The 22,404-nt window shown below is 46.6% G+C and overlaps 2 protein-coding genes and 1 long non-coding RNA gene across 5 annotated transcripts; 2 read left to right on the top strand and 1 right to left on the bottom strand.

Moving 5' to 3' along the window:
• The first annotated feature begins 4,434 nt into the window (after positions 1-4,434).
• lgals3b (lectin, galactoside binding soluble 3b) lies at positions 4,435-9,227 on the top strand. Of its 2 annotated transcripts, none has more exons than XM_085441096.1 (7): positions 4,435-4,507; positions 5,649-5,670; positions 7,260-7,386; positions 7,806-7,984; positions 8,060-8,148; positions 8,677-8,845; positions 8,932-9,227. In XM_085441096.1, exons 2-7 carry the CDS (start codon positions 5,665-5,667, stop codon positions 9,088-9,090), a joined length of 729 nt encoding a protein of 242 aa, XP_085297222.1. In that variant the 5' UTR covers positions 4,435-4,507; positions 5,649-5,664; the 3' UTR covers positions 9,091-9,227. The 2 variants fall into 2 exon arrangements, with proteins under 2 accessions (XP_085297222.1, XP_085297223.1); XM_085441097.1 differs by lacking the exon at positions 4,435-4,507 and adding an exon at positions 5,256-5,280.
• Positions 9,228-12,375: 3,148 nt separating this feature from the next.
• On the bottom strand, positions 12,376-13,266 carry LOC146685701 (uncharacterized). The gene is made up of 2 exons (XR_014916635.1): positions 13,072-13,266; positions 12,376-12,571 (listed from the first exon to the last, which is right to left on the bottom strand). It is a non-coding gene; the product is annotated as an uncharacterized LOC146685701 (long non-coding RNA).
• Positions 13,267-13,364: 98 nt separating this feature from the next.
• On the top strand, positions 13,365-22,398 carry fbxo34 (F-box protein 34). Of its 2 annotated transcripts, XM_085440550.1 has the most exons (3): positions 13,366-13,593; positions 16,320-16,521; positions 20,086-22,398. In XM_085440550.1, exon 3 carries the CDS (start codon positions 20,093-20,095, stop codon positions 21,992-21,994), a length of 1,902 nt encoding a protein of 633 aa, XP_085296676.1. In that variant the 5' UTR covers positions 13,366-13,593; positions 16,320-16,521; positions 20,086-20,092; the 3' UTR covers positions 21,995-22,398. The 2 variants fall into 2 exon arrangements, with proteins under 2 accessions (XP_085296677.1, XP_085296676.1); XM_085440551.1 differs by lacking the exon at positions 16,320-16,521 and having other exon boundaries at positions 13,365-13,593.
• Positions 22,399-22,404: the final 6 nt, after the last annotated feature.

The following is a 22,404-nucleotide window of genomic DNA, read 5'->3' as shown; positions in this document are numbered from 1 at the left end:
TATTTCTTCTGTTAGACTGTTCCATAATTTAACTCCTGCAATTGAGATTGACATAGTTCTTAAAGTTGTTCTAGCACTTTGTATTTTTAAATTCCATTTCCCTCTTAAGTTATACCCACCTTCTCTTTCTATGAACAATTTACAGATTTCTTTGGGAAGCAATTTATTTCTGACTTTATACATTATTTGCGCTGTTTTAAGCTTCACCAAGTCTTGGAATTTAATAGCTTGCATTTTGACAAAGAGTGCATTTGTATGGTCCCTGTACCCTACATTATTTATTAATCTAATGGCCCTTTTCTGTATTATAGTTATTGTTTGTGTGTTACTTTTGTATGTGTTTCCCCAGACCTCTACACAGTAGCTCATATATGGCAGTAGTAAAGCACAGTATAAAATGTGCAGTGCTTTCTGATCCAACATATGCTTTGCTTTCCCCAGGACGGCAATGCCCCGTGCCAATTTCCCCCGAACATAAGTAATGTGTGGCTTCCAACAGAGCTTGTGGTCAATGATCACCCCAAGAAATTTTATTTCATTTACTCTTTCTAAATATACATTGTCAACACATATTTCTACTTCGATGTTTTTCTTTTGGTTTCCAAACAACATAAATTTGGTTTTATCGAGATTCAATGATAATTTATTTATATCAAACCACTTCTTTAATATCGTTAATTCCTGTGTGATCATTTCCAAAACCTGTGGCAATTCCCCACCTGCACACAGTATATTTGTGTCATCTGCAAATATTACAAACTTTAAAATCTCCGATACTCTGCAGATATCATTTAAGTACATAATAAACATTTTTGGACCCAGTACTGAACCTTGAGGTACTCCACAAGCTATATCCATCAAATTAGATTTATATTCATTTATTTGTACATATTGTTGCCTATTCCCTACATAGCTTTTTAACCATTCCAAAACCACTCCCCTAAACCCGTACTTTTCCAGTTTTTTTAATAGAATTTCATGATTAACAGTATCAAACGCCTTCTTTAGATCTAAGAAAACTCCGAGCGCATACCTCTTATTATCCATACATTCCGTTATCTTTTCCATTAAATCTATCAGTGCCAAAGCTGTTGATCTGTTGTTTCTGAACCCATACTGACTATCTGTCATTAATTCATATTTTTCCACAAAACTATCAAATCTTTTTATGAAGAGTTTTTCCAGTATCTTAGAGAACTGGGAGAGTATTGACACTGGTCTATAGTTTGTAAAATGATGTCTTTCACCGGTTTTGTAAATGGGAATAACTTTAGCAACTTTCATTTTTTGTGGAAAAACTCCTTTTTGAAACGACAAGTTGAATATATATTTTAATGGTTTTACGATACCATCAATAACTGTCTTTACCGTTACCATATCAATATCATTCCAGTCTGTACTGGTTTTGTTCTTAAGTCCTCTAACCATGTCATAAATCTCTTTCTCTTCCACTGCTCTTAAAAACATTGAGCTACTATTCCTTTCAATATTTTCACCAGTGTCCCTTTCTATTCCATCAACCTTTATTTCTTCTGCCAGTTTTGGCCCTATGTTTACGAAGAATTCATTAAAGCCATTTACTATCTCCTCCATGTTATTAATACTTCTTGTCCCTTCTATAAAGTACCCAGGGTAATCATTATTCCTTGATTCATTTTTGATTATTCTGTTTAATACATTCCATATATCTCTTGTGTTATCTTTATTGTGTTCTAACCTTTTAATGTAATACTCTCTTTTACAGGATCTCATTATATTAGTTAATTTATTTTTGTAAGTTTTATACTTCATTTCAGTTTCTATTGTTCTCTTTTTTATGAATTCTCGATATAAGGTATTCTTTTTTTTGCTGGCATTTTGTAGTCCTTTTGTCATCCATGGTCTTCCTGCATAGTTGTGTTTCCTATTGATTTCAATTACTGGGCAGTTTTTATCAAGTAATGTGTTAAATGTTCTTAAAAATCCTTCGTAAGCTTTATTAACTTCTGTTTGTTCATATACAATATTCCAATCTTGCTTTAAAAGTTCATTTCTAAGACAATTTAAGGTCTTCTCTGTTCTTATTCTTTTGTAAATAATCTTATGTCCATCGTTGTTCACTTTATAATGGCAATTATACGATGCAAAGACTGGTAAATGGTCACTTATATCATTGATTAACAGCCCACTTTTTATCTTTCCTTCTATTATATTTGTAAATATATTATCTAATAGAGTTGCACAATGAGATGTTATTCTGGTCGGTCTTGTTATCAGTGGAAATCTTGAACTGTAACATCATCGTTAAATATCATTAACTAAAAAACAACCTTTTATATTGTAAAGACCCAACAATAATACTGAGAAACCCCAACAATCATATGACGCCCTATGAGCAAGCACTTTGGCAACAGTGGGAAGGAAAAACTCCCTTTTAACAGGAAGAAACCTCCGACAGAACCAGGCTCAGGGAGGGGCGGGGCCATCTGCTGTGATTGGTTGGGGTGAGAAGGAAGACAGGATAAAAGACATGCTGTGGAAGAGAGACAGAGATTAATAACAGATATGATTCAGCAGAGAGGTCTATTAACACATAGTGAGTGAAGAAGAAACACCCAATGCATCATGTGGCGCACGCTGTGACTCAGACGGTGCAGCAGTAATCGGTCGGCAGTAAGCAGGTCACTTCCTGCTGATACTGCTCCACCAGGAAGTGGACACAAGGACGCAGATTCTGTGCTGTGTGTGCACTAACAACTATATAATGGTTCATTTTGAACACACCCCTGGTTAAAAAAAAAAGTGCACTTTGCGGTTCAAATGTAAAGGATGGTGTGGGGGCGTCCCTGCAGGTGTTCACCGACGTGTTTGCGGAGCTGCTGGAGGATTACCTGAGTGCTTCAGACATGCAGTCACTCCACCACACCTGCTCGGTGCTCGGTGTCAGGTGTGTGTAGGTGTGGTGAGACCCATGTCCCTGGTGTGAGGGGAAACTTTAACATTACAATAAAAAAGGAGACATGTTTGAGGCGAGGATGAAGAAGATTAACAGAAGGACGGCTTTGATCCTCACTGCTTCCACAGGAGTGTGAGGTGCGGCCAGGTGCATTTACTGACTCATCAGTGTGAGTGCCTCGATGAAAGCTGACGTCTTTCCAGTTTGCAGGTATGGAGCGTTCGGCCGTGTTAAACCAATGAGGTAGTCTTTCAAAGAGTGGATGTCCTGGAAAATTCACCCCAAGGTCAGAACCCTGAGCTCGATCTCACTCTCTACTGTTGTGACCTTTGACCCTGTACAGTCAGAAACAGGTGGAACCAGTACGGCCGGTTTGTAAAGCACCAGGACAAAGAGCCTCCTGTGCTCTGTCAGACGAGACTGAGGAGCAGATATTCTTCATGCACAGCAGCACGTTTGGAGGAAATGTGCAGTTTCTCCTGTCTGTTGTTTATTCCTGCACACCTGGCACGGAGCACCCATGATTACTTTGTACAATAACAATAAAGGGCTGCTCTATTCTGACCAAACACCTGACAGCAGCTGTGAGCACGGTGGAGGAGGGACGATGAACTCCAAACTGTCCCAGAGTCAGTGTGAGGACGTCTGTCCCACAGATAAAGCTGGGACCAAACTGGGTCATCAGCAGGACAAAGATCCAACAGAACGGCTGAAAAGGGAAAGAACGGAGCTGCTGCAGAGCTCAGAGAGCTGTGCATGAACGAATGCTGCAAACCTCAACGACCAAAGCTCGTCCAGACGCAGACCGATCACTGCTGCTGAGTCACAGAGGGACCAGCTCGTCAAACCGAGTGTTTCTTTCACATGTGAAGCACATCCGTCGTCCTCTGTGGGTCGTACCCTCCACAGCAGGGTCAACACCCGTTTACTTCAATCTCACTTAAACTTAAATCACTAAGTACAACAAAAAAGTAATCTGAGTATTCCAACGGCCCGCTGTAATCAGTATCATGTTCGACTCTCTGGTCCACCAAGTGGAAAAAAACAAACAGCCATGACACGAGGTGGGCGGGAACTTCCAGGAATCAGGGTTGGGAAGCTCACCTGATCCTGGGAAAGAGCGAAGGAATGTTATTACCGCCACATGGAAAGTTTCTGCGTGTGCAGTAACCATGTGACACGCTGCAGTTTCTTCTTATTTGTTTCTGCTTTTATCCTTTTGTAACATCTCTAACGTCCCCTTTGTGCTGCTGTAACAGGTGAATATTGTCCAAAACAATCGTGTTCTGTGTAGTGAGGGTGTGGTCTGATTGGCTCTTCAGGTTTCCTGGTAACATAAAAACAGACCAATCAAACCTGCAAAGAACATCATCAATAACTATGTGCTAAATCCGGCTGTCAGCAAACAACAGCAGGGTTTAAAATAAAAACACACCCAGCTGTGTGTGTGTGTGTGTGTGTGCGCGCGCGGTGTGGGTGTGGTCTGCATACAGGAGCAGGGCGAGGCTCAGGACTTAAAGCGCGTCTCCTGTTTCAGAGTCTGTGTGATCAGCAGCGCTCAGGTGAACTCAGGTAGGTCTCCTTCCCGTCCTCGTGCTCTCTGCCTGCAGGTTGGACTCGGTCCGGCGTCTCTTCCTCTGATGCTTGAATCAAAGCACGCAGACAAACAGGAAGCTGCCGAGACCCCCGATTCGGTTCGTTGTTCAGAAGAAGAGGAAGTTGCTGAACTGTGAGGTTTCGTGTCTGTTACTCAGGGAGCTTTGACTGTGAGTGCTTTCATTCAAACTTTATTTACACCGAGCAGCGCACAGAGGAACAGACGCCTCTTTGACTCGAGCTCAGGAGCAGCAGAGAGGTCTGCTGACAGCCATGTGATCCTGGGCAGCGTCTGCTCCTGCTGCAGGCGCCATGTTTGTTTGTTTAGCATGAGAACGTTGCTCCACCCCCCAGCAGCAGGAAACCACAGGAACATCTGGAAAACATTCAGAGGGCACTTCTGCACAGTCTGATTTTGCGGTTTCACACCTCACTGACAGAGTCCTGCAGGGATCTGCGTCTCCTGCTGGAATCGAACCAGCAACCTTTTGATACCAAGTGACAGCATAGACTAATACATCGATACCAACACACAGAAAGCATTTAACTTCCAGATGACTTCAGAGAACGTAAACTGGGTGATGTGGTTCTGTTCCCAGTTTGAGACCAGGAGGAGACAAGATCATGTGACATGCTGCTCTGCTAGCTGTGGTGCCCCCTTGTGACTAACGCAGCAGCTGCTTTTCACTGATTTCTGATCATGTCGTATTTCTGCATTCAGAAATTCAGCATTCAGAAGCCACTCTGAGGTCAGCTGGCTATGTTTAAACAAGTTTAAATGTGAAGGTTTGTTAGTTTGTCTGTTTCTGGGATCCATGTAAACGACACGAACACGGTTCAAAGGTCGAGTTCAGGGACTCCAAACGAGCTGCAGCTGAGCCTTAAAGGGCCGAATCCCCAAAAACCAAAACCTGAGTGTAGCGCCTGCTGTGAGCGCGAGCAGAGAGGAGAGAGGAGAGGATGGTGATGAGGGCGGCGTTTTTTTGCAGTTTGTGTATCACTTTCAGCTTTTTGTCATGTTGTTTGCGCTCCGTGTCACGACTCGCACCACCACACCCTCAGACCTCATTTTCTTCTTCTTCTGGTTTTAATGCTTCTTCCTGTCTGTGTGTTTCAGGTTGCAGAAGAGCAGAATGGACGTGAGTCACTTTCTTCTCTTTCATCTTCTCTCACAAACTTTCACCTGGATGTTTCCTGATGTGCAGCTTTCAGGTTTTATCGATGCTTCGGTTACATTAGGTGGAACGTGCAGCACGGTCCTGTTAATGTGGTCACGAGGCAGCAGCTGATTATCTAAACGAAAAACTCAAACTTGTGTGTGTGTGTCCGTGCGTGTTCCTGTCTAGCTATCTTTGTGAGGACCGATACATGCATACTACTATACTTGTGAGAACCAACAGGCACTTGTGACACACACAACCCGGTCCTCACAAGTTTGAAGTGTTTTTGAGGCTCAAAATGTGGTTTTAGTGTCAGGGTTACAATTAGGTTAGGGTACGGGTCAGGGTCAGGCATTCATCTTTAATGGTTAGGGTGGGGGTTCTGGAAAGCATTATGTCAATGAAGGTCCTCACTAAGATAGCTGAATGGGGTTGTGTGTGTGTGTGTGTGTGTGTGTGTGTGTGTGTGTGTGTGTGTGTGTGTGTGTGTGTGTGTGTGTGTGTGTGTGTGTGTGCGCGCGTGCGCGTGCGTGTGTGTGAGAACAGGGCGTTATTATTCCTTCTTTAGAGCCAGTTCATACAGAACATTCCAGAAGAGTCTGTCACTGAACACACCCTCAGTGTGAACCGTGGTGCGTTCAGTTGCACTCGGTACTTCAGACGGCCACTTCTGGCCTGAAGGTCAGACAGCGTCTCTTAAACGTGTCCCTCTGGCGTTGCGGGCGCTGCTGCGGTGAGGTGAAGCTGGACCACTGACGTGGGGTCGTAGCAAAGCTTTGGCAGCGTCTCAGCTCGTGTTTCAGACACATTGTCTCTGTGGCGGACTGAAGAGTAGTCACTGTTTCATATGTTTTACAAACTTTTATTGTGAAGTGTTGACTCTTCCTGTTCATAACCTCTGCAGCCCTCGGTGGAATTCATCCTCGACTTCTTCTCCCAGTGATCCCAGAGCAGTTTGACAAAGTCCAGCATTTTCCAGCACAGGCTTCTTCCTGTTAAAATGCAGTTCTTCCTTCCCGGTATCACCTAGCACCTGCTCATAGTGTGGTTGTTGAAGTTATTTCCTACTGTTTTCGGGTCTTTACTGTTTAAAGCACTGGGAGGAGACTGTTGGCAGAGACAGACTCCTCAGATCTTAATTCCATCCAGAATCTGTGGTCAGTCGGCTAAGACCTGTGAGGCAGGATTTGGCTCAGAATCTGCAGAAGTGATGAAGAAGAAGGCTGAAGAGTACAAATCCTGACTCTGTGGACATTTAGACTAAAAGTTTTTGAAACTGAAATGATTTCCCTCTCACAGAAACAGGTGAAACAATAACGGCATGAAATGAAAAACACCCCATTAATAACACTTTCGTGACCTCAGTCCTTGTCTGACGGTGCACTGCTATGAATTATGGGATGGAATGACCTCCTTTCCTCTCATAGAGGATGCTCCAATGTCCCCTCTGCTAAAGGAGGCAATGAAGGAAGCACCTTAGCCCTGCGTGTTTCAGGGACTGTGCTCAGTCAGAAACCGTCCCGAGGACAAAACGAGCTCAGGGTTTCTTTGCTTCTGGGTGTCTGCAGCTCTCAGACGCTCTTGATGGTGGCACCACCCAGTCAGCAGCAGGAGGAGGTCTCTGGCCCGGTGGTGGAAACAACCAAGCAGGAGGAGGTCTCTGGCCCGGACAGCCCAATGCACCCGCGTGGCCAGGTAAGAGGTTTGAAAATCTGACGGTGAGTTTCACACCTTTCACTCTGCACATGGTTGAAATGACAATGAAGCCACCTGACTTGACTTGATCAACCCAAGCACAAGCCCAACCCTCCGCTGTAGAGAAATGAGACTTTTACTGACCTCTGACAGTCACGTCTCTGAAGGGACTTCAGTCTTCACGAGGCCTCATTAATAGCAGCCTCTTTACATCCACCAGGTCACCTTCTACCTGTCTAAGGTTAGGGTGGGGTGTCACCTGTCAAACAGTCTCCTACAGTTATTTTGCCATTGCCGTTCGCAGCTTCCATCTGGGGTTATGTGTGGACGTTAGCCTGTGGTGCCCAGGTGGATGTTCGCAGGTTAAATAAACAGGTGAATGTTTGTGGAAATGACTTTTGCCTCCACTGAAACCTCAGGTCAGCCCAACCAGCCCACCTGGCCCGGAGGTTCCACTGCTCCAGCCTGGCCTGGAGGTCAGCCTGCTAACCCTACCTGGCCCCAAGGCCCCAGCCAGCCCAGCGGACCTTGGGGTCCAGGTCCAGGCCCTTCACCCGGACCTGGACCCACTCCTCCTGTTGCACCCCAGCAGAATCTGGTGAGCCAAACAGAGACGGAAACAGAGGACAGGCAGAAGGACAGATGTAGTAAACAGCTGTTTTCTTCTTGACAGACGGTTCCCTTCAATATGCCTCTGCCTCAAGGAGTGTACGACAAGCTGCTGATCACCATCGCTGGAACTATCAAACCCAATGCTGACAAGTCAGTACGAATGCTGTGATGTCACATAGTGACGAGAGAGCAGAGGTCAGACTAACGAAGCGAGCGGGCGGGTGTAGAGCAGAGTAAACAGGAAGCACAGAGCGATAAACTGACAGTGGTTAAATCCAGTCATTACTGAGTAACAGTAATGAAAGCAGGGCAGTAGAAGAAGACAGTGAGCTGTTACCCGTAGTAACGCACTCATGTCACCTCATTGGACAAACTTTAGGTATAATCACACAAAACCTTCATGTTTGCTGTGAACACATGATTAAAAAACAACGAGAGATGTGAGGACAGCTGGTGTCTCGTTCACCTTAACAAGGATGAGCGAGGTCAGGCATCAGCTACACTTTCATTTGTTTGCATTCGTTTGCTTGTTTCAGTGAAGCAAAATCAGACTTGCTTCGCTTAACGCCGCATTAACATTGGCCAAAAAGAGAAACGATTGATCCAGATAATCAGATCCTGATGGAGGAGAAGCTCTAATAGAGTCAGTAATTCACTGAGGTCTCTGTGATTCATCAGGATCACGGTGGACCTGGCCACAGCTCGTGACATCGCCTTCCACTTCAACCCTCGCTTCAACGAGGGCGGCAAGAAGGTGATTATCAGAAACAGCTGCATCGGTGAAAAGTGGGGCAAAGAGGAGAGGGAGCTGCAGCACTTCCCGTTTGTGCCGGGGCAGAATTTTGAGGTCAGACAGCTTAAAAAAAAATCCTCAGTTTGATTTCTGTGAGGCGGAGATGACACCAACAACAGTCTCTCATGTTTCTCTTCCAGATCAAGATCCTGTGCACCAACACGGAGTTAAAGGTAGCTGTCAACAACTCTCACATGCTGGACTTCAAGCATCGTATCACCAACCTGAGAGACATCAAGAGACTCAACATCTACTACGACCTCACGCTGTCCAGGGTCAACTTGGAGATGTTGCCCTGAGACAGGCTGCTGACCCAGCAGAGATCAGTCAGGAGGAAATTATCAGTGAATGTTTGAAGGTGATCATCAGCAGATGCTTTGATTCTTCCACATGTTTCTGTTCAGGTGTCTAATGAATAAAGACTTCATATTCTGGGTTTTGTGCTTATTTCTGTGTCCTGCCTGGATGCCTGAAAATGATGAGCCTAGTTAAACCACGACAAACTCTTCAAACAGGAGTTTTAAAACAGCTGGGGTCATCTGCAGAGGAGTGAGAGAGCGTTACCAGAGACCGTCTTATGGCCTCTGACAGCAGAGATGTCAGTGCAGCATTTAATGCAGCTTCAAACAGAGACTCCAACACAGCGTTGGTGTTACAGGAAGCACTGGAGTGGCTGAATCTTCCAGTTTATAGGGACGAGGATCAGGGCCACTGGAAAAAAAAAAGTGTGGACGTATTTTTTTCAAAATCAGAATTCTGAGAAAAAAGTCTGACACTTTTTTGTTTCCTCCTCTTGCTTAAGTTTGTTCACGTAAACAAGGAATGTTTTTTTTACACATAACAGCTATTCACGAAGCTCCACGGGGTTATGTTCTGGGAACAACACTTTTAGAAAACACTGCATATTTTTCATTGCTGTGTGGATGATACCCAGTTTTATTTATCACCTGACAGAAACGTTCAGCCTGCAGTTCCTCTAATGTCCAGCAGGGGCTCCAGCGGCAGTGTTGGGAAGGTTACTTTTAAAATGTATTCCATTACAAAATACAGAATACATGCCCCAAAATGTATTCTGTAACGTATTCCGTTACGTTACTCAATGACAGTAACGTATTCTGAAAACTTTGGATTACTTAATATATTATCATGCTTTTTACAACAACGTGAATGTACTATTGCTGTGTGATTTATTACTATTACTGAAGGTCCGCGACTCCGAACTGTAGTAAAGGGACCTCTGACTAATACGGCGGGGTCCCTGTCGGCTCGTAGCCGAAAAATAGCTCTACTTTGTTGTGTGGGTCAACTTTTCTTGCGAGAGACAGAGAGAGGCGTTGAAAGACTGCTCCAACGGAACTTATTGTTTTCGGAGGAAAACACGAACACGGTGTACAGTCGAGTCTTAATAGCTTACTTACAACTGGGCTCGTCAGGCACTCTTCTTGGCTGCAGTGGTTATTATTATATTTACATGCTTCCAGCTCCCGTTTTTCCTCGATGACAACTCGTACCTTTCCACTCCCCTTTTTCTCCCTCCTCGCGCTCACAGACCCATAACGTGTATGGCAGTCCATTCTCCCTGCAACACGGACTACACTGCCCATGATGCTACATTCTTTAGAGCTATGCTTGTAGCATTCTGCCTGTTAGCTTAGCACAACAACAACGAAAAGGCGCTCTCTCACCCAGGAAACACACAGTCGCAGAGAGAGAGAGAGCGTCGCCCTGTAACCATGGCAACCGTAACGCTGCCGCCTGGAACAACAGAACGTAGCTGTCAAACAAAACCCAAACAGTCCTGACCCACGACAAAATGAAACAGGAAAGTACCGCAGTGTAATCCATTTATTTCAACAAAGTAACTGTATTCTGAATACCACCTGTTTAAACGGTAACTGTAAGGGAATACAGTTACTCATATTTTGTATTTTAAATACGTAACGGCGGTACATGTATTCCGTTACTCCCCAACACTGTCCAGCGGTGAGTCGTCCCTTCAGATTCCCATGTTAAAATAAACATGTTTACAGCCTAATGTAAGAAACTGGTCCAGAGACGTTTCCCCTTCATAACAACTACAGAGAGGAAGAATGGCATCGTGGCTTCAGAGCCTGGCAGCTTAGTGACAAGCAAAGGTTTTGGATTCACATTTAAATAAATTCATTTTTCTTCCATCCATTTACTTCAGCTTATCCAATTCAGGGGGCCTGGAGCCCATCCTCGACCCCATAAGGTGAGAAGCGGGGTTCGCCGTGGGTATTCACATTCACACCTACCAGCAGCAGAGATGGGCCGCGTTACTGCAATCTGTAATCTGATTACTTTTTTCGAGTAACGAGTAAAGTAAGGGATTACTATTGCAAAAACGGTAATTAGATTACCGTTACTTTCCCGTAGGAACGCTGCGTTACTGCGTTACTAAAACTGTGATTTTTTTTTGCGAGAATGTCTCACGACAGTGACGTAAGCGAGTGCACCGTTAGTGACAACAGCTGTGTGCAGATCAACAGTGGATCATATATCGATTGTGGGAGAGAGTATGAGCATGCAGCGTTTAAAGCGTGGAAGTACTGACCTTACTTTGAGTTTGATTCCATAAAAAGTGACAAAAACGTTAGCGTCCATCGTGCGTGGGAAGAAAACTTCTTTTTACAGCGAAAAACCCCCTAAACTTCCAAGCAGGCACCGAGTGCGCTACGACGTAATGGGAAACTCACAGAAAAACTCGCGGATTCTTCAACTGACCGCGGCACACCTGCATCAGGGCAAACCTCCGCCTACAGCACTCCTGCTTTACAGATGAAAATAGAGCAACAGGACCACTGAGTCTTTGACTTTATTTATGTTCTGCTGTGTTTTACTTGCATCTATTTGAAAGAGTGAGTGTAAACATAAAAAATATTTTATTTTATGTGCTGGAATGTGCAGAAAATAGGTTTAAATGTTAAACTCATTTATTCAACTCAGAGAATGTTGCATATAATTAAATTTTTGCTTGATGCATAAAGTTAAAAGATTAAAACTGATAAAACAAGTTAAAAAAAGAGACTTTTCCATTTGATTACATTTTGTATGATGGATTATGTAGAAAAAGTAGAACTGGGCTGAAAGATCTATCGCTTTATCACCTCTTCAGGTTGTAAATCGTGTTTTTAAAAAGTAACTAAGTAATTAATTACTTTAGAAAATAAGTAATCAGTAAAGTAACTGGATTATTTTTTTGGGGAAGTAATCAGTAATTAGTTACTGATTACTTCTTTCAAGTAACTTGACAAACACTGACCAGCAGTGTGGAACTGACTGTTGGAGGTAGCCGGAGAGAAGCCGTGCAGACACGTGGGAAAACATGCAAACAAAGAAAGAAATCTATGACGGACTGTCAGAGCTACATTCAGGAACAAATGTGTCCCTAGTTCTCCTACATACACTCGAAAAAATATAGAATTACTTTAAAGTTAGCGTGTCAGCACAGCCAGTAACTCTGAGGAAGAGTTTACCTGAGTCATTCACAGAGGTGGCAAAAGTACAGACTCTCTTTACTTCTAATACATAAAGATTTTTTAAAATGTTTTTATGGATGATGCACTGATTGGAAACCGCTTTTAATAATAATAAGGGATTGCATTTATATAGCGCTTTCGGGGCCCTCAAAGCAGGCGGTAGGTGAAGTGTCTTGTCCAAGGACACAACCAGCGAGACTGTCCGAGTCATGGCTCGAACCGGCAACCTTCAGGTTACAAGACGAACTGCAAACTCTTTGAGCCACGATTGCTCTCGTACCTGCAGCAATGACAATAAAGACATTCTGATTAAAAATACTCCAGTAAAAGTTGAAGTACTGAAGCAACTTTTTCACTGAAGTAAAAGTGAAAAAGTACTGCTCTGAAGTATACTCAGCATAGGAAAGTAACAAGTAGCTCCTTGAAGGACAAGTCTACAGTTACAAAGGAAACTGAACCTCGTGCTGTATGAAACAAAATTAGTACATGAAAATGCAAATATTAATCCAATGTAATTCTGTATGAACTCAGTTTGAATCTGTTATGTAGGAACCCGCACTGACAGAGAATTAAAAAATAACGAGTTTCTGTTGTCAAGATTACACAGTGTGACTTCCCTCCACACCTAAACAGACTGTGCACAGTGGACTGTGGAGTCAGTGGGTGGGGAACCCGAAGATCAGTGTAATGATTCCGTGTGGGGAAAACAATCAAACTAACGATCATTTCTACTGAGAGCTGCAGAGGATTGTGTTGGTGTGCAGGCTGTGATCAGCTGACCTGCTGTCTCTGTGGATGTACACCTTTAGTCTTTTGGGTTATTTCGGGTGAACTCCGTGGCTTTTCAGTCTCAACACGTAAAGTGTAAAGTCCGTTCTTGTGAGGTGCTTAGCACAGACCTGGAACCCTGCTCGGATTCAAACCCGGGACCTTCTTGCCTTCGTGCCGTTGAGCCATCATCGTCCATACTGATGAAGCGTGTCGGCCCTCTGGGTGTCGCTAAAACCGAACCTACATGTTGTTGATGCTCAGGCTAGGACTGCTACGTCATTACGCACAGCCGCAGGTTGACGTGCGCGTGCTCGATCGGGAGCTTTACTATGTAGTTAGGTGAGGAGCGCGCACCTCCGTGCTGCGTTTAAGCGTTAAACAGTTTAAAAGTGGGTCCACGCACCGGCGAAGCGAAGGCACCGACAGCAGCTGGGCTACGGACAGTCAGGACACCCCGGACCGGAGGACTGCACCGTCTGCGGTCGCTGCCAGCGGAGCTCCCCAGTGGACGGACTCAGCTTCCTCCTTCAGGTCAGTGCGACCCGCGGCCTCTCCTCTCCGAGAGTCCGCGGCTCGGGGCCGCTGCTGGGTGTCGGTGTGGGGGTGGAAACGATCCGATCTCCACCCGCAGCGTCTCCTCAAACTTCCTCCGTGTCCTCTGGAGTATCGACGTGCCGCTCCGTCCTCCTCTGCTCCCCGCTAGTTAGCTGCAGACGCTAGCTAGTTAGCCAGGTGTTTAATGAGAGCGAGCGGCTGCAGCTAGTAGCATGCTAACTAGCGCTGCGGCAGCGAAGTTTGTTTTCGTGTAGCTCGGTTGTTTGTTTGTAAACAGCGCACTTGTGCAGGACACTTTGTTTACAGAGTGTGGCTGCGGGTGTGGCGGAGCTCCAAGCCGCTCCCAGCTGGGTTACCGATTAATGTTCGCCGTTAGCAGGGCGGAGGCCCAGGAGGGTGGGAAGTTTACAGGCTGTTAGCTGCTAGCTGTTAGCCTCGGAGTGCAGACTCAGCAGCTGGCGGTCGGTTTGGCCCGAGTCTGCCCCGGTCTGATCTGAGACTGAGCTCCCACAGGGTCTAATGTCCTCATGATGATTATAAAATCACTTTAGAAACACACATTCCTCTAAACTCTGTCACACCCTGAGATGAGTCAGAGCCCACAAACACTCTGTGTGTGTGTGTGTGGACGTTATCAGCTGGTGTCTCTGTCTTCAGCCCGTGGAGATCACAGCATGTGAGTGAACACAGTTTTTGTGATACTCGCTCCTCTTCAGGATCCTCGGGGTCTTCACAGGACTTTGAGCCTCTGCTGGAGAAGCCATCAGGACCTTGTTCCTCAGCAGCTCCCTCCTCTGCTTGTGTTAAACCTGACCACTCATATAACCTGTTAATGTGGTGCTTTCTTGGCTGTAAATGGACTTTAGTCTCAGGGGTTTCCTGGTTAAGTAAATAGAAGAATCAGTGGCCTGAAACACAGACCTCTGTCATTTGTACAGAATGTTTTAGGCTCCTGATCAGTGACTCAGCACTAAAGATGCTAATGATTAATCACTGATCTAAAGAAGCTTTTAATTTGAAGGCTCAGGACACTGCAGAGTTACAGATCTGCAGTGTGACACAATTTATTTGGATTCTAATCAACTTTTTGTGGAGATGTCATACAGATTATTATCATGAATGTTACAAATGTAAATGAGGTCACGTGCTTGAGTGCTCCTGCTCACCCTGAAGGGAACAGGCGTCGGACAGGCTGGGACACAGTTAGAACGCCACTCGGTGGACGGCAGCATGTCTTAGAGATGAAACCATAGGCAGATGTTGGTGTTTGTTTATCTTTACTTTCGCCCGTGTCAGATCAGACCTGACGGCCTCAGGCTGCTGGATCAGTGTTCCATCAGGGGAAGGTGGAATATAAAAACTTCAGTATCATCGTAAAATCCCCAAACAATCAATAATCTCCTGTTAACACAGTAAATAATGAGGCCTGCAGTGCTCCAGCATAAGCTCGCTGTCTGTTCTTTAATCAGAGTCAGCATCTGGCTCATTAGCATTAACAAAGCTTTGAAATGATCCCTGTTTAGACTGACTCGGCTTGTGTATTGATCCTGATCAGGATGTCTCTGACTGGTTCACGTCAAACAAAAGAGAAGGAAGCTGCAGATCCAGCAGCAGGAGGTGGTTTCAGGAGAGGGAGGAGGGAAATGCCTCCACTCCATCCCCCGCTCGGGCTCCTCGGTGTGTGTGTGGTTAATCAATCAGCTGATCGGTAATCATTTCTTATCATAATCTTTGACGCTTGAAGGAACAGAGTCAAGAAAGAAAAAGAACAAAGTGTACTTTATTAATCCCCGTGGGGAAATTCCTCTCTGCATTTAGCCCATTCACTCAGTGAAGCAGTGGGCAGCCATTGGGCGCCCGGGGAGCAGTGTGTAGAGATGGTACCTCGCTCAGGGATGCCTCAGGGTAGCTCTTCAGGGGAATCAAACCCCCCACCTTCCGATCATGGGCCCCCCACTCTACCTACTGAGCTATCCCTGCCGTCCTTTTTTTACGTGTTGAGCAGAAAGGGGTGAAAACGTGAGGCTACAGGACACCTGCAGTCCTGTCACACCTGTGCAGGTGAGCAGGTCCATGTCATTCAGGTTTCTCCTGAACTCTTCCTGTTGTGGGAGCAGGAAGCACCTGCAGATCGTCTCAGCTGGGAGACGTGGCGGGAATTAATCAGCTATGAAGCTGTGAGGAGAAACGGCTGGTCACTAAACTGTCAGCTTTTATTTTGAAATATTTACAGTTTCCTGCTTCAACAGCACAAACGCACACCAGTGCGCACTCTTGTGTTTGTGCGCCTGTGTGTGTACTGAACACACTGTGACCGGCTCCTTATATAGACAGAGAGGACAGAGCTGGCAGCTGATTGGCTGTCAGGTATCATGAGCTGGTGTCTCACTATAGACGCAAGCTGCAGGTTTGTCTGATGAACGGTGAGCTTTTCCTGCAGGCTGTGAGCTCGCTGCTGCTCCGCGTGTCGTAAACTGACTTCTGGCCCTGCTGGTTCACTCCCAGTCCTCCCAGTCTGAGTCTGCATGTCTGATCCAGCTGTTGTAGAACATGTTTTCATTTCATTTTGAAGATATTGATGATTATGAAGCTGCTTACGGTGTGAGGATTATACACCTGGGCCGTGACCTCAGGTGTGTGTGTGTGTGTGTGTGTGTGTGTGAGTCACTGATGTGTTGGTGTGTGCTTGTTTTTTCCTGCAGGGTGTGTGTGTGTGTGCGGTCACATCCTGACTCCTTTGGAGACCTTGGCGCAGGAGAAACAGCGCCTGGTTTAGCTTCCTGTGTGGGAGGAGTCAAGGCGAACGTCTGAGAAATGTGAAGCTGAAGGATCAGCGGAGCTGTCACTCAAACCAGTACCACGCCCCCCAGCACCACCACCGGCCAATCAGCACACAGAGTGGAGGTAAACACAGTTAGCATTGTGTAAAAGTGACGCAGAGAAACACATGAATACAACTCCCAAGATGCTGTGCGACAGATCAGAGCTCCGGGTTCTGATTCTGGATCAGTTTGTTCACATCACCACCTCGGCAGCCATCTTGAAACACCACTGGGCGGCTGTTTTGAATCTAAAGAGCTGACCAGGACATGAATACCTCAGAAACGCTGCTGATGACACAGCTGTGCCTCATCCCTCGCTGCATGCGTGTGACCTCTGACCTCCGTGTGCTCCCAGTGTGTTTTATACCTGGCTCTGATTGGCCGCCCTGCTGCGGTTTGTGTAATCCTAATTGTTCTCAGGCGCAGTGCCGACGGCCTGGAAACCAAACTCCTCTCGCTCAGAAACCTTAGCTCGTCTCGCTGTGGATCCGCATCTGATTGGATGAGAGCCGACTTCACTGCTACTGTGTTCAAACGGGCTTTTTGTTTCTGAGCACGGTTGTGTAACTGTGATGTGTTCGTACAAACACACCTTTTTCACGGGTTACATCATCACTGAGGTCATCCTGCAAACCCAGAGCTCTGAGTGCGTCCTGCCTCTGTAAGCTTCACAAGGTTGTATAAGCTCTGTGCACGCGGGACACTTCACACGGAGCTGTCTGCACGGCCCGGCTGGTATTTGCAGGGTTTATCCAAGCCAACTTTATTCATAATGGGCTTTAAAACAGCTTTTATCTGCTGGGAAAGCTGTTCTTACGGCGATGCTGCTGCTGCAGTATTAAAATCCTGCTTTAAATTCATGAATGCGGGCGTTGTCTCGTCACCTGTGCGGGTTCAGTTCAGAGATGAGTCCAGCTGAGGGGTTCAGACATGTCCTACTGGGAGGACGCGTTGGACACATAATGTCTCTCAGCTGGCCTGGGAACACCTCGGTGTTCCCTCAGCTGAGCCCGAGGAAGACTATGTTCTCCCAGAAAGAACCTGACACGGCCGTCGGGGAGCAGGAAGGTCCTCCTTCACTCACAGCTGTAAACCTGATGGCGCTCCTTTAATCTGTCTAGTCTCACCAAGGTTATTATCGTTAACGAAAACTAGAAGTGAAAAAACATTTTCGTTAACGGAAATAAAAACAAAAAAAGGAAAACTAACTAAAATGAACTGAATTTATAGCAAAAATGTGTTTAGTTTTCAGTGATGTGTGCGTGTCCTACAATAGTCAAGGGTGAAAATGAAGTTTAGTTTCCAGTGTTTCTGTGTTGCTGCTCTGTCCACGCGCAGAATCATGTCAGGAAAAGTCGGGAGAAAGCGCCAGAGTCCAATTTGGGATTACTTTGAGTATGACTGTGTTTTGGATAAAGCAAGTGTCTTGTAGTGGAAAGAGACAAATTATGAGGGACATTTCTAAAGGGAAAAATCCCACAAACCTTAAAGTGCACTTGAAAAGCTCACACAAGAAGACTAACCTAGCTTACCTTGAGAAGGTAAGGGAGCACACTCAACCCTCATCCCCAGAAAACAGAAGCTAACCCCAGGCAAGGCAGCGTGATGCATCCCGAGACAACAGGACGGGGATATCTACATAACTATGTGAGTCAATTGCCTTCAAAAAGTTTATCAATTCACTTGAACCAAAATTACGAACACGCGGTGGTGCAAGAGTTAATAGTCTCATTGGGGCCAAGATATACATTTTATAGTTGCCTGGTATCAATGGTTGTTCTGCTGGAATAGCAACATACCCAAGGATAAGCAGAAGAGAATGACTGATATGATGAAACTGCGATTTTGTTACACTTAATTATTGCAAACAACTAAAACTATAACTGAAACTAATCAAAACTAAACTGAAATTAAGGATTTTCAAAAAATAAAAACTAAACTAAACTAGCAAACAATTGGTAAAAACTAATTAAAACTGATATAAAATTGAAAATCTGAAGTCAAAACTAAATCAAAATAAAAACTAATTAAAATTGCAAAACTATTAAAACCCTGTGTCTCACCCTGAACGGCTGAGACGCAGGCGTGACAGGGAACTCTGCCGGTCATGTGACTGTTGGCCAGGTGACATGGCTTCACTGAAAACAAGTAATGATCAGCGCCGGGTGAGATTGACTTTATTTATCCCGAATGTTCAATAAACACAAAAAATGAAATGAACAGAATAAAATCACTGAAAAAGAAAAAAATCCTCATTAAATTAACTTTAAAATTTAATTAATTAATTTTTAATTTCTTTTTGATATTTGGGCTCATTGGGACCCGATAAATGTAAAAACAAAGAATTACAAGGTTTGTTTGTTTTTTGTTTTTTTTTAACCTGATTTTTGTTTCTAAGAAAAATCAGAGGCACATATGAGGATATTCGTTTAAAATGTTGATAGAACAGTGGCAGTATAATGTCCTTGTAAGTGGATATCAGGCCCTTGTAGAGCAAAATTGAGTATTTTAGTCTAAATAACCCAAAATGTGATGTCCACATATGTGGACGCAGGTCCTAGGAGGTTAAAAAAAAAGTCCCTGTGAAGTAAAATGACTCATTAAACACATTCAGACAAAATTTGAGTCAAAGTTTCTCACTCTGTCTGTGTCTGAGCGCACAGATCGTTTTGTCCTCTCCAATCAATAACCGATCATTAACATAATCAGTGTCCTGAACACGTCACACACATGCGAGTCCATGCGACTGATAGCCGAGAGCATGAAGCTGTCGTGGTTTCCTCCACATCTGTGCGGGCGTGTCTGCGGGCTCGGGCCCAGCCGAGCGCTGAGGTAATGCTGCTTCACCGAGCCTTCGTCATGATGGCATCCACCACCCAAAACGTTAAAAACATGCGTTTCTGCACATGCTCGGTACATGTGGTCAAGAAACATGAGGAGGGCAAGTGAAGAACGAAGAACAAACAAATCCAAATTATCCGGTTTAAACCTGCAGTTCCTGTGACGCCCACAGTGAGGCAGTGTGCACATCAAAGGGAGCTGAACATGTGTGTTTTTGGTCTCTGCAACTGACTCCCCCCCCCTTTCATATCAGCTGTCCCCCACCACCAAACATAAGCAACAAGCTTTTCTTATTCGCTTGAAGGAGGAGAGTTACAGCAGCCCCCGGTGGACGCGAGAGGAGCTGCAGTCTGTCAGGGCGCTGACCATAAACACACATGAGTTTGTTCATTACTGAGGCAAAAAGGTGCCGCCTTCACCTGAGTAACAGGAAGTCCATGGGCCTCCTCCACATCCCAGTTTTACGAGCAGAGGTAAAGTGTTCCAGTAAAACCAGTGTGGCCCTCCCTCGGACTAATAAGGCGTTCTTCATGAGGAGGAGAGGAAGCCTGACCTCAGATCAGCTCTGACGTGATCTCGTGTTGAAATGTTTACACCACGATCGGGTGATGAAATATCTCAGAATCACCTCGGAGAGAGTCTGACCTGCTCTGATCTGAGACGCACCCACAGGAAACACCTCTATCTGACTTTTATTTTGAAAATCTGAATGCCAAACATGTCGATAATTTCCTGGGGTCTTTTATTTTGATAAGTCAATATCTCGGTTGGGTTTTAATCATGTGACCTCTCTGTCTCCCCACAGGACCTTCATGCACCTGAAGTCTTACCCGAAGCTCGTGCGTTCAGAGCTGCGTCTCGATGCGTCCGGCGTTCAGACGGGGACGCAGCGGAGCAGTCTGTTTGTGAGCCAGCAGGGGGGGCTGCTCAGGACGTACACTGGTAACCATGGCAGCAGCAGCCGCTTCCCATTCAGTGTAATCTCCGCCAACACGCTGCGATGCCCAGCAAACGCCATCACAAGCAGCATGACGTCGCTCTGCCTCAAGACGCAGTCCGGCACCACCCTGCAGCACTTCCCACTGCTGCCGCCAGGCTGCGAGAACAACACGCCCAAACTGTTCCAGACTGCCGCTGAGGATGCCGACACGCCGCTGGATGTCTGGACCGTCATCAAACCCGGACACGTCCGCGAGAAGATCGCCATCTTTGTTTCAGAGAGGGGACGAGAAGATAGTGCCGGAGGTGGCGAGTGTGCTGCGAACAGCAGGGACAGGGCGCCGGCACCATGCACCAACTACAGCGTTGGGACGGGGCTGTCACGAGCCGTGAAGGCAAAGGGCAGCTGGGATGAAAACTGTACCGCCAAACGGCGCCGCCGGTCCGGAAACACCCAAAACCTTCAGCAAGACCAGAGTGCTTGTGACCTCAGACCTGCTCCGCAGCGCCCGAACTCCGGTCAGCAGTGTGGTGGCGAACTGGGGACAGCAGAGGAGGCGGACCTGAAAGTGTCAGTGGTGGACATGGTGGCGTTTCTGGAGCAGAGAGTAAGTGAGCAGCAGCTGGACTCCAAACCTGTGCTCGCTCTCCAGAGGAGCTGCACCACTATCATGCTCTCCAGAGCCCCGCCCACCAAGCTCAGGGACGGCTCGGAGCACAGGGGGGAGGAGCCAGAAAGCATCAGAGTGTCAGATATGGTAGCGAGACTAGAGTCTAAATGTCTTAGGCGGCGGGCAGAGGGCAACCTGTCACGTAGCAACAGCCTGCGGAGGACAGCGGGGCGTGTGCTGCTCGCCGCTGCCACAGGTCACAGCTCCACCCCCAGCCAGCCTGCGTCACCATCATCACCTGCAGCTCAGTGTCTGAGCAGGGAACCAGTCGGCTGTCTTCCGGCCTCAGCTTTGACCACGCCCCTTTCAGGTGAGCTGGTCAAGTCGGAGGAGGCTGCAGGTGTGGAGAGGGAGCGCACTGTAACAGAGACTCACCTTAAGGCCCCGCCCTCTGAGGAGGAGGAGCCTGTGCCTGGCTTATTGTTTTTGTCTCCAACACCTGAGAAATGCGAAGACTCCACCCCCTCCCCCACACACTCGGCACACCACCCCCCATGCCACAGAGCCACCTATGTGCTTCAACCTTTTAAGCCCTCCCCCTGCAGTACTGACAGCCAATCAGAGAAGACTAGGAGGAGAGGAACTGAGGATGCTGGCGTAGTTAGCAACCCTGCCTCGGCGCCTCTGGTGTGGCGTGCGTCGGCGTCGCAGGACTTCCTTGAGAAGCGTCAGCGGCTGCAGCAGCTGCTGGAGCCGCAGCCGTACCTGACAGCGCTGCCGCACCACCTGCTCGTCAAGATCTTCCTACTGCTGCCGACGCAGAGCCTTGCCGCGCTCAAGTGCGCCTGCAGTTACTTCAAGTTCATCATCGAGAACTACGGCGTGCGGCCCGCTGACTCGCTGTGGGTGTCAGACCCCCGTTACCGTGACGATACCTGCAAGCAGTGCAAGAAGCGTTACGGGCGCGGCGATGTGTCGCTGTGCCGCTGGCACCACAAGCCGTACTGCCAGGCGTTGCCGTATGGCCCAGGGTACTGGATGTGCTGCCATGGCGCCCGCAGGGACACGCCTGGCTGCAATGTGGGTCTCCATGACAACCGCTGGGTCCCGGCGTTCCACAGCATTAATGTGCCCATCTACCGCAGGAGTAACCATGACGACTGATTGTGAGTGTGTGCCGGGCAGAGGCTGTTTGTGCTCTTTGTGTGTGATGTCAGCAGCGTCCAATCAGAACGCTTTCACGCAGGATACCACGCCCACAAATCAAAAAGCCATGGAACTTTAAGCTGGATGATGTTTAGGTTAAAGATCGGTGCTCCGGCAGACGTAGTGACTGATTCTGATTATTGATTGCTGATCGATTAGATGTTTGAGCATCTCCCTGCGTCTGACGGAGCGCTGGCCTTGCGGCGCCGCCTGCTGCTCACCCCTCCCCCCCACAGCCTGATCTGCAGATCGATATCACTCACTGATCAGTGATCAGGTTTGGAGGAGGAGTCTCAGCCAGGACTCTTCCTCACTGGCTGGTTCCTGATCATCGTATTGATGAGGCTGAGTTATCGATAATATTTATT

Source organism: Copadichromis virginalis, linkage group LG19 (genome assembly GCF_057382275.1).
Source record: "Copadichromis virginalis isolate Kocher_CV1m ecotype Utaka linkage group LG19, C_Virginalis_male_GT1.1, whole genome shotgun sequence".
Classification (NCBI taxonomy): domain Eukaryota; kingdom Metazoa; phylum Chordata; class Actinopteri; order Cichliformes; family Cichlidae; genus Copadichromis; species Copadichromis virginalis.
This window is presented reverse-complemented; position numbering and strand designations above follow the sequence as displayed.